This window comes from Phalacrocorax carbo, chromosome 28 (genome assembly GCF_963921805.1).
Source record: "Phalacrocorax carbo chromosome 28, bPhaCar2.1, whole genome shotgun sequence".
NCBI classification, from domain to species: domain Eukaryota; kingdom Metazoa; phylum Chordata; class Aves; order Suliformes; family Phalacrocoracidae; genus Phalacrocorax; species Phalacrocorax carbo.
The window spans coordinates 2,032,997-2,044,573 of NC_087540.1; the positions used below are offsets into that span (position 1 = coordinate 2,032,997).

Consider the following 11,577-nt stretch of genomic DNA (forward strand, 5'->3'; position numbering starts at 1 on the left):
ACAAACAGATTTATTGTCTTGCTTCATTGCTCTCCTTCCACACACTTGTAAGTGTGGCTTTGTTAATAGTCTTACAGATTGTGAATTTCAGCTTTTGGTATCAGGTTTCCATCCCCATCACTGCCAAAAAAACCCAGTTCATAAACCCTGCAGAAACCCCACTCCTACCTTTCATGGGGTTTCCCTGTGTTCCCTTGGCTACTGTTGTTTTATGGTAACAACAAAATGTAGAGCTAAGAAAAAAACCCTACATTTTCTTCATCATTTAACTGAACTCTTCTACCAAGGAAAGCAGATTCTGTGAACCCACCTGAGCTCAACACTCAGTTCAACCTATATATCCAATCATAGAGTCTATAAATGATATGTCAGGAAACACCCTTTCAAAGGAAGATGTTAAAAGCATATCAATAAGAACTAGGAATGACCACAAAGTATTTCCTCCTTCAGGAAACATCTCGTCATCACTAGAAAAATTTTCATTTTCCTGTAATTAGGTATTTTGATTTTTTAACTTAGTTGTAGAATGAAACTGAAAGCAAGTCTGTGAATGCAACATGTTTTCTACGTTTGTGCCATTATGTTGAAACATCTTTCAAGCCATTTTTAGATCACTTTGCACTGACAGAAAACTTCCACGGAGCACATATTGTGTAAAGTCCAGTAAAAAGAAAAAAAATAAGAAGACACGCTTAGGAAAAGCATCAAGTGCTGAAACAAAATCCATTTTTTGTCATGACACTTGGACTGCTGAGGGACTCCAGGCACTTCTTCCCTGCACAAGGGTGACTATTGCTTGAAGAGGAGGATAAAGGACAAATGAAAACCAGAGAGGCTCTTGTGCAACACCACCAGGGTTTAATGTGAAAGAGAACCACTTACAGAAGATCAAGGCAATAGAAGGGGAAGCGCATGATGCGGGTGTCACGCTCTGGTGCCAGTGCCCTGCTCAAGACCCAGGGGACAGCTGAGGTGATGGAGAGATGCAGGGGATAGCGAGGCTCAGCCATGCAGACAGGGCACAGGGTAGTGGGCTGCTGGGCACACACAGCCTCCTCCTGCCCCCATGCCAGGGCAGCTGATGCATGCTGCTGGTCCCCATGGCTCTTGCTCCATGCCCTCATGCTGTGGTCCTTGCTTCAGGGCTGTTGGTGGTTCTGGGCACCTCCTGGCAGCTTTAGAAAGCCCCACAGCTCCCACGGCGGGACCTGACCCACCTCTGCGCACCAGGCAGGTAACACCCCATGCCACAGGAGGAGAAGCCAGAGCTGTAGGACCTCCCGCTGGACCCATACTGGCCCCCGTAGCCCAGGGAGCCCCTGGAGCCCACGTCACCTCCAGAACCTAGGGAATGGCCATACCCAAGTGAGCCCCTGTAGCCTCCATAGCCTCCCAGGCCAAAGGAGCTCCCATAGCCCCGGGAACCCCCCAAGCCCAAGGAGCTCCCATAGCCCCGGGAACCCCCATAACCAGAGGAACCCCCCAAGCCCAAGGAGCTCCCATAGCCCCGGGAACCCCCATAACCAGAGGAACCCCCCAAGCCCAAGGAGCTCCCATAACCCCCCAAACCACAGGAACTCCCATAGCCCCAGGCACCCCTATAACCAGAGGAACCCCCCGAGCCCAAGGAGCTCCCATAGCCCCTCAAACCCAGGGAGCTCCCATAACCCCCATTGCCTCTCAAACCAAAGGAGCCCCTATTCTCCCCCAAACCAAAGGAGCTCCCATAGCCCCGGGAGCTTTGGGAACTGGAGGAACCCCCCAGCCAGGCTGGGCCTGACGATCCCACAATGCTCTCCTGAGGAAAAGAGCTGAGTATGGGGCCTGGGACTGTCACCACAGCCGGCGGGGGGAAGATCACTGCTCTGGAGTCCGGGCATTGCTGCACACATGGCTCATTGTAGCTCTCGGCAATCGGCTGAGGGCAGGTCACCCCACAGGGACCGCAGGACTCGCTGTAGCAAGACATCCTTCTTGTGATGGCTGTGAGTCTGCAATGAACAGAATTAAGGAATTTCAAGTTAAATGAAAAAATACCAGAGCTGGGCTGGGATGAGATGAACCACGATTATTTAGCAATGAATTTGTGTTTGAAATATCAGAAATTAGCAGGGAAATGGCTAAATTTATACATGCGAACAAATAAAACTCATTCTTGTATCATCTCAACCATTATATTTTCTTTCCCCGCACCATGATCCCCTTTGTAAACAATTTGATATTAAACAGAAATTCAGTACTGGATAAATTAGATGGATGGATTTGTCTATAGCAACTTAGACTGGTGAGGATGTGTTCACAAAGTGTAAGAACCAGTGAAAAAGAGGCCAACAGGAACAGGGAAAAAGGCTCATTGACTCTTGTACTAATTCAGTCTTTATGAGGTGCAAGTCATGCCAAGTATTTCTATAGCTTGGACATCTGCTTCCTATCCTAATGCAGTGACTCGTGATGGTGCATCTGGCCAAAGGCACATTGTCAGAAGAAAACGAAGCATATAAGTCTAACAACATACACAGGAATCATCTCTGTGACAAAAGGGTTATTCAAGTAAATGCTCATAGTAGTTGAAAGAATGTGTGAAATCACACTTACCTAGTTCACTGGGAAGACTAAGACAGGAGAAGTGGATATAAGGACTGTGAGTGATACAAGCTTTTATACACTTCTTTAAGCCACCCTTTGTGCCTCTGGCCCTCATTTGTTACAAAACAAACGTGATAGTGGGAGCTTTAGTTTTGCCACCTCAGCACTGTCCCTCCAAATATTAGTGTGGGTGTGATACAACTGCTGATGACAATCAGTTATCTGTGATAGACTGTCATTGTTAGGGGATTTTGGGAACTTGCAGCTGAAGGGTTGCCTTATAGTCATCAACTGAAAGCCAGAACAAGAGTCCATGCATCACTTTAGTCCCATTTTAGTGTTCAAGGTAGTACTTACATGGTGCAGAATCCTTTTTGGTGCCACGTGCACAAACCAGGTGAAGGTCATCCAACAAGAGCTAGAAGTTCATCTCTGAGAGGGCACAAGTTCTCCTTGCAGTTGGCTACGGATCTATAAATGTTGTTATACAGCAGGGCAAGAGCTGACATGATGCAGGCTCACTCCTGTGAGATGTCACTATTGCTAATAACAGCATCAAAGCAGTAAAACCTGGCAAAGTTTTTAGCTTGGTCTCTAAGCTTTTCATTTTACCTATAATCAACCCAGGCAGGGAGATCTGTGTCTGATTTACTGCACCTGTCAAATGATATAAGGGAATGATGCAGAAATATTAACTACAGCCCAAGTGGACCTAGCGTTGGTCCATTGAAACCTCTTCCAACATCCTTCTCTCAAGCCTTCTGTGGCAATTCAGGTGCCACTAGGTTAACAGAGGAATGGCTGGGCTAAGTGACACCTCCAAAGAAGCACAAAAGACCTTACTGATAGAGCCAAAACTGTTGACAACGTCTCTGTCTAAAGCTAATACCAAACATTCCAAAATTTCATTTCAAATCTCTATTTCCAGAAGTTTAGTTTGAAATACACTTTTAAAATGTAATTTTCTCTCCCCCCCTCCCCGAAGTACTAACAATTTAGGAAAAAATAGATAATTAATAAAATAGTATTTAAAAGGAGATATTTTAATGGGATAGGTCTGTGACATCATACAGTTATTTGCAAATCTGTTGTTTTCTAATTTTACAATATTGCAAAAGATAGGCTATAAATTACCTCCAAATTGTCAAATAGCTGTGCCTTTGAAGTGTCATCAGGATTTGCTGAGAATAATGAGAGGCACCTGGAAGATAATGACTTTAAGCTGCTTCACAAATACTCGTTAATACTTAGTGCTTGCAATTTCTGTTATTATCACAGTAAATGAATAAGGGCAGGATTTAGAAGCTCCCTTGTTATGAAACAGCATAATTTAAAAATATGCCAACCAATGACACTTCTTTTGGTTCCCTAACCAGACGGTGATTTATAACTTCAATGCTTGCAATGATTGGATTTTTATTCATGATATCAAGTTCTTTATTTTACTTAGTATTAATATGTTTGGGGAGATTATGACATGTCCGTGCCACAGACTATAGATAGTAGCTTCATCTCCCTTTATAAGCCAGTATTTTACTAATATGCCTGAAATGTCTATTGCCTTAAATTTGGGGGTGGGGAAGAGCCCCATTAAAAATTATCTGAGTTTTCAGGCTTAACTGGTTATCTGTCCATGTTCTGAAAAAACAAGGGGTCTCAAACTGATGTCTTAGACTCTCCAGAGCACGTGCTCTCACCTCTAAATGACCCCCTCTCTTACGCATGAAGCTGTACCTAATGACACAGAGCACTTCATTCACACATCTCTAAATTGGTGCTCTTGCACAAGATTTGCATGCTGATAGTTGCACGTTTGTGTATAATAATGTTACAACACATCAAATACGAATTTTTAGTGGGTGTTTGTAAAGCCTCTTATCATTCCAAGAACAATCTGGAACATTTCTGAAGTGTCACTACCTCAATGACATTTCAAAGACAGCAGCAAAATTAACAAGCGACTCTGCCTTCTCATTCATGAGAAATTAATGGTATTTGGTCTCCAAATACAAATGTTAAATTCCCCATGTTTCTAAACCAGATGTAGACATCTGAAATTCTCTGCCCTTCTATTACCTCTCTACCTGGTTTTATCCAGCTTGCACATATTTTCATAGTATTCAATTGAATGGCACTATTCTTAAAAGACAGATAACTTTAATTGATCCTATTCATCTACCCCAAATATCAAACTTATTATCTTAAAACAGAAAGTGGAATAAAAGAGCAGATGCCCCAGTACTGGTGCTGGGTATTAGATCTCATCATTCACCAGATCTCATCACTCACCAGACCAATGCCCACAAGCTGGTACCGACATTGTATCACACCTGTTTTTGAAGGAGGGGAGTGGCAGTGCAAAGCAAGCAAAATTAAATCCATCAATGTGAAGGCTGTTTTGTTACTATATAGGGCCTGAGGCACAAAGGGTGTTTCATATCTGTAAGCAGTTTGAGAAATGTATAAAAGCTGTTTCCACTCCGAGCCTTTCTATCCACATCTCCTGGCTTATTCTCCTTGGTGAACAGGGTAAGTCCAATTTGGCTCAACCTCTTCCCCTCTCAAGCTTCTTTCTGTTGATACCAAGTTCTATGTGATGTTATGGCTCAGCAGATTAGAGAACTGTGGGTGTAAGAAGGTGTTATCACTAGAACAAAATGGGAATTTTTTACTATGCCACTTTGAATAACCATTTCCCGGGCATTTTAGCTGCAATTCAGAATCTACATGCATTATAAAATTTAAAAATATCAGAGCTCCCCCAGTATCTACCACCTTACGGTGGTATTCGCCCCATAAGGGCAAATATTCCTGCTTGAAAACTGAATGCTACTGGGGAAGAATATGAAACTATGGAAATAAATGTCTATATCTGACACTTCTTAACTTGCTGTAAATACATTACTAAATTTTAGTCTGTTTCTGCTGGTCTTAATAAATTAGATTCATCATGCTGCAAGAAAAAGCAGGGACTTCAAGTGCGGGGTTCACTATATATGACACTAGGTGTCTACCTCTGTGCACGAAACCTAGGAGATCCTGACAGTAAACAGTTCAGAATATGATTTATGTGACCAGATGTAGGTAAATTTTGCAAGGCAATTTTCACTGACTTTAAGCAAGCATAGGCATCTAGAGTCAGGTGAAAACTTCTGCATCTGAAACCTGCTCACGTCTGTGCATTGCAGACTCACAGCCATCACAGGAAGGATGTCTTGCTACAGCGAGTCCTGCGGTCCCTGTGGGGTGACCTGCCCTCAGCCGATTGCCGAGAGCTACAATGAGCCATGTGTGCAGCAATGCCCGGACTCCAGAGCAGTGATCTTCCCCCCGCCGGCTGTGGTGACAGTCCCAGGCCCCATACTCAGCTCTTTTCCTCAGGAGAGCATTGTGGGATCGTCAGGCCCAGCCTGGCTGGGGGGTTCCTCCAGTTCCCAAAGCTCCCGGGGCTATGGGAGCTCCTTTGGTTTGGGGGAGAATAGGGGCTCCTTTGGTTTGAGAGGCAATGGGGGTTATGGGAGCTCCCTGGGTTTGAGGGGCTATGGGAGCTCCTTGGGCTCGGGGGGTTCCTCTGGTTATGGGGGTTCGCAGGGCTATGGGAGCACCCTGGGCTTGGGGGGTTCCTCTGGTTATGGGGGTTCCTGGGGCAATGGGAGCTCCTGTGGTTTGGGGGGTTATGGGAGCTCCTTGGGCTTGGGGGGTTCCTCTGGTTATGGGGGTTCCCGGGGCTATGGGAGCTCCTGTGGTTTGGGGGGTTATGGGAGCTCCTTGGGCTTGGGGGGTTCCTCTGGTTATGGGGGTTCCCGGGGCTATGGGAGCTCCTTGGGCTTGGGGGGTTCCCGGGGCTATGGGAGCTCCTTTGGCCTGGGAGGCTATGGAGGCTACAGGGGCTCACTTGGGTATGGCCATTCCCTAGGTTCTGGAGGTGACGTGGGCTCCAGGGGCTCCCTGGGCTACGGGGGCCAGTATGGGTCCAGCGGGAGGTCCTACAGCTCTGGCTTCTCCTCCTGTGGCATGGGGTGTTACCTGCCTGGTGCGCAGAGGTGGGTCAGGTCCCGCCGTGGGAGCTGTGGGGCTTTCTAAAGCTGCCAGGAGGTGCCCAGAACCACCAACAGCCCTGAAGCAAGGACCACAGCATGAGGGCATGGAGCAAGAGCCATGGGGACCAGCAGCATGCATCAGCTGCCCTGGCATGGGGGCAGGAGGAGGCTGTGTGTGCCCAGCAGCCCACTACCCTGTGCCCTGTCTGCATGGCTGAGCCTCGCTATCCCCTGCATCCCTCCATCACCTCAGCTGTCCCCTGGGTCTTGAGCAGGGCACTGGCACCAGAGCGTGACACCCGCATCATGTGCTTCCCCTTCTATTGCCTTGATCTTCTGTAAGTGGTTCTCTTTCACATTAAACCCTGGTGGTGTTGCACAAGAGCCTCTCTGGTTTTCATTTGTCCTTTATCCTCCTCTGCAAGCAAAACTCCCTGGTTTGCTGAGTTAGTTTATCAAATAACCTGCCCAGCTCAATCTCTCTTTAAAATGTGGTATGAAAGTTTAATTGGGATCCTTAAGGCATCAACAGCATTGTGTTAATTAATGTTTGTTTAGCAATTAACCGTCATTATCTTCCCCAAGATTCAGAACAGGCAGGGTAATTGTTATTGCTCTGAGGATTTCTGGTGACACCCCCGAGGGCCCCCAAATCACCACATAATTTAGCAACCAATTACCACATAATTGCAGCATTCCTAAACTACCATGCCAGCAAAGGAAGAATCATACTTTTTAAAAAATTTTTTAATTTTAAAATATTTTCCTGATATTTCCTGCCATTCATTGTTATTGGGAAAGTATTCTTCATAATCTAAAACTTGAGTGTGAAAATAATGCCAGAGATTGCTGGGATTTTATGAGCTCCAAGGAACTGGAATACCAAGCGATGAAATATTATATTGCTCTTCCTAGAAAGGTTGGACTAGATGATCCTTGAGGTCCCTTCCAACCTGTGATTGCCTATAAGACAGCATTAACCTTCCCACGTCTTTGCCCCCATTGATTATTAGTCAGGAATGATTATTTCATGTTGTATTTAAAGAAGTGTGATTAAGGGAAAATGTACCCTATCAAAAAAGGGATATTACTCATTACTTACATTTATCTATGATTACCTCCTCACTTATTGGTATAGTATGATTTAAATTAAGAGCTGCCTAGTACTGACAATTGATGCACAGGCGAATTTATTCCAGACAAGGCTCCAAAGAGGAAGAACACTGCAAGACACATATTATGATGCACCATAAATTTAATGTGAGAAGTAGAATTTTAAAAAATGAACAGCATAAGAGAGCAGTAGGATTGAATATGGATAAAACTAACCATCCATTTCAAGTCAATGCTTTATAGCTGGACACCCAATTCCTACATGTAACAAGAAAAGTTACATTTTTCACCTCACTGATAACAGAGAAAGGCATTATATCAGAAATGCCAAGCTCCTGCAGTCCCATTAGCTTAGGGAAAAGCTGAGGGTGGTCAGCAAGCATATGGCCATTGTCATTAACTCAGTCCTGCATCCGGATCACATTTTTAAGCTTCTGGTTGTTTCTTTGTGGTTTTTCCCCAGGCTTTATCATGGCCCACACCGGTTGTAACGCCGGTAAGACCTCCCATAAAGGCCACCTAGACCTGAATATCCAAGGCTCCCGAGTCCCGAGGAGCTGCCAGAGGAGATAGGGACCCCCCCTGCACTGAGAGCATCCCCTACGGCTGCAGATGCTGAGGATCCCACTGTGGTATTTTGTGGGAAGGAGCTGAGGATGGGTCCGGGCAGGGTCACCACCACGGGAGAGGGCTGGATCACATATGTCGAGTCCTGGCACTGCCTGACACAGGGCTCGTTGCAGCTATTCGCCAGCGGGGTTGGGCCGCAGGAGGTGGAAGGACACAGGTCATAGCAGGACATGTCTGCGGGATGGAACTAAGTCTGAAACACAGGGAAGGAAGTAAATACAAAAAAGAAGTTGTAATTATAGTAATGTAATTAAGCTGCTAAGATGATGGAGAGTGCAAGAAACTAACTAGAGACTACACAGAGAATGGAATAATATGTTAGTCTTAGGTTGAAAGGAGACATCAATGAAACCCAAACTCCTCTACACTCCAGAGTAGCCCGGGGGTGGCTCTGCCTGCTCCTGAGCTCATTGCCCACAGCTCTCCTCCAGGATGCATGCAGCCCTGCAATAGGTGGGAAGTGAGGGACGAGGCTTATGATCTCCTCTATGATACGGCTAGGAGAAGCTTTGCCCCACAACAGGGGCAAGAAGAAGAAATTCCTCAGCAGGTAGAAGCATAACCTGCTAATAATAATAATGACAATGATAACATGTCACTCACTTGTGAAAGGGAGCTGTTATCCTCCCCACAGATGGGCTTGTCTCTTAAACAGCAGAAGAACTAATATTCTGCCTAATTCTTATTTAATCATCCCCTTTTCTTTTTGCTTATTTCCTCTTACATCAGTTTTAGAGAGAAAGCAGCTTTCTGCCTGTTTCTGAAGGGGAGGGAAAGGGAAGTTGCCAGTGTCCAAAATAATTTGATAAGAAAATAGAACAGGCAGAATCTTTACTATTGATATTTCAGTTTCAGTTTACTGAGGTGCTGCAATGGAGATTTAGTGCCGAAGTATCCAGAGCATTTTAGGAGGAGATGATTCAAACATTTATGGTCCCAAATTGCTTAGAAATGGAGAAGGATTATTTTCATGGTCTCCTGCTGCAAGAAGGGATATACTTTCAATACTGCTCAGCACACTTTTGAAAACTGGAGCCCACTTACTTGTCTGTCTACAGAAAAAGTTCCCAGAAAACCAAGATCTCAGCGCAGATTCTCCACAACCGCTTCTAGTTGCTGAGGAATTCACATGCAGAGATTTGAATGCCTTGGAACTGAATGATCCAGTGACACAACTGAAAAATGAGTCTGAAGTCCTGTATCCAGCAATCGCCACCCTTCTAAGAGCAGCTACCCTCTTTTAGAGATAGAGCTACTTGCAGATCTCACACACACACTGATAAAGAACATAAACCTTAGACTGCTACAGACAAGACAGTGTAAAACTAAAATACAATGAAGGCAACAATTCAGGAGGTTGAAAGGTAGTAAGCAGGTTCAGACTTACCCTTTCCACCAAGGAGTATCAAGCAGAAGGAGTGGATGGCAGCAGCTCTCACTGCGCTGGCTTTTATACCGTGTCCTAGAGTGCCTGAGGACCTGAGACATACTTTGTGCATGTAGCTTTACCAACCAATTGCTAAAGACTTCTTGTATGCAAAATATTCCCAGATGATGATTTACTTTTTCCTCACTGTTTGTATTTATTGCCTTGATTTAATTTCCTCACCATAATGTATGCATTCCACTACAGAGGTTTCTTTTATCTTAAAATCTTATGAGCCCAGTTAATTCCTGGTCAAATCAACTGATTCATCTGAGTTACTAAAGAAATTATTTTGCATCTTAAGGACAATATATGCAATGTATGTCATCGTACATATACATATGCATTAATCTGTACACAGACGAACACATATATTAGGGAGGACACATGTGGCCTCCCCTGTGAAATCCCCATTCCTTCCTCATGGAGAGCATAAGTTATGACACATTTCTGAAAAAGACAGAAGTTCTGACTCTGAACTGGACTGTAGGTTTGCCAGATTCCTCTCAAAAAGTCAGAGTCACACAAATCCAGAAAAGAAAATTGTGACAGAAAGTATTTAGCAGAGCTGATTGCACTTCACCAGTCTCAAAGGTGCTTCCTGGGAAATAGATTATTTGAGGGAACATATTGTTTTACTTTCTGGACTCAGGAGACAGGATGAAAGAGTACAGCAGTCTGATCTATCCATTTAATACTAAACTACTACACTTCCATGAAGGAATTTGAGACACAGCTTTTCAATTTGGGAAATGACTGTCAAAGTCCTTAATCTAAGGAGTCTGCAGTGTTAGTTGTCTTCCTGCATCAGACGCCAGGAAAACAATTCAGGTCAGATTGAGGATGCATGTGAATTTTAGGCTAGTCAGAGACACTGGTACTCAAAATCTTGCTCAAACTTACCTATGAGGTCATTAAAGACGCCAACAGTTTTACATTTGCCATTAAATTATTCTTTTCCCCTGCCATGTCTTGCACTATTATACAACATTATACTCCAAATTAATGGTAGCTACTTACAGAAGTTTATAATATTCTTGTTCTTTTTTCCTCTTTTGAAAGCAAATAATATTGTCTTCATTTTGCATGGTCTTAAAGAACATTGCCATGTGCAGCAATTCAATTTCTTTTTCAAAGACAATTTCTAGATTAAAAAGTGATTGCTTACAATGCGTAAGCAGACTTTAGGGCAGGGATCAGTATTCCAATCTCTCCTCTCCTAATGTTTAAATCAGTTAGCTAGAGACATGCAAATTGTCTCTGAACTGTGAGTGTCTTCATTAAGATCTCCTGGCAAATAAATGTTGATTGTACACTTTTGAAGAACAAAAGCCTTCAAAGTTGACAACGTATTTTCATCAATGTCTCAGACATGCAAATAATGTCATTATCAGAAAATGGGAAGATATGTGACACTATTTGAACACTATCAGCGTTTAAAGTTTGTGACCAGGATTACTAATGAATTTCACAAACTTCCTCATATTATATGGGTCACAAACTGGAGTCCTTCCATTTTTTTCTTAAAATATAAACAAGTATTTGCACAAAATTACAGGTTAAAAATTCCATTCTAATCATCAGTCACTGGATGTCCTTAGGTATGTGGTGACCCCCATCAGTGACACTACTGACTGAAGCGCACCAGTCCCTCGAGATTTACCAGTCTTTCCCCAATGCTCTTACCAATGCACACACACACACTACTGCAGTATCGAAATGTTAAAAAAAACATATTCCTTTACAGCAATAACTATCTATTGACCATAAGAGAAGCATGTG

At 43.9% G+C, this 11,577-nt stretch overlaps 2 protein-coding genes across 2 annotated transcripts; one reads left to right on the plus strand and one right to left on the minus strand.

Annotated features, from left to right (window-relative positions):
* Positions 1 to 878: 878 nt before the first annotated feature.
* LOC135317977 (scale keratin-like) lies at positions 879 to 1,969 on the minus strand. Its single transcript, XM_064474716.1, has 4 exons — positions 1,752 to 1,969; positions 1,362 to 1,556; positions 1,218 to 1,319; positions 879 to 945 (listed from the first exon to the last, which is right to left on the minus strand). Exons 1-4 carry the CDS (start codon positions 1,967 to 1,969, stop codon positions 879 to 881), a joined length of 582 nt encoding a protein of 193 aa, XP_064330786.1.
* A 3,827-nt stretch (positions 1,970 to 5,796) lies between these two features.
* On the plus strand, positions 5,797 to 6,735 carry LOC135317978 (claw keratin-like). Its single transcript, XM_064474717.1, has 2 exons — positions 5,797 to 6,295; positions 6,458 to 6,735. Exons 1-2 carry the CDS (start codon positions 5,797 to 5,799, stop codon positions 6,667 to 6,669), a joined length of 711 nt encoding a protein of 236 aa, XP_064330787.1. The 3' UTR covers positions 6,670 to 6,735.
* Positions 6,736 to 11,577: the final 4,842 nt, after the last annotated feature.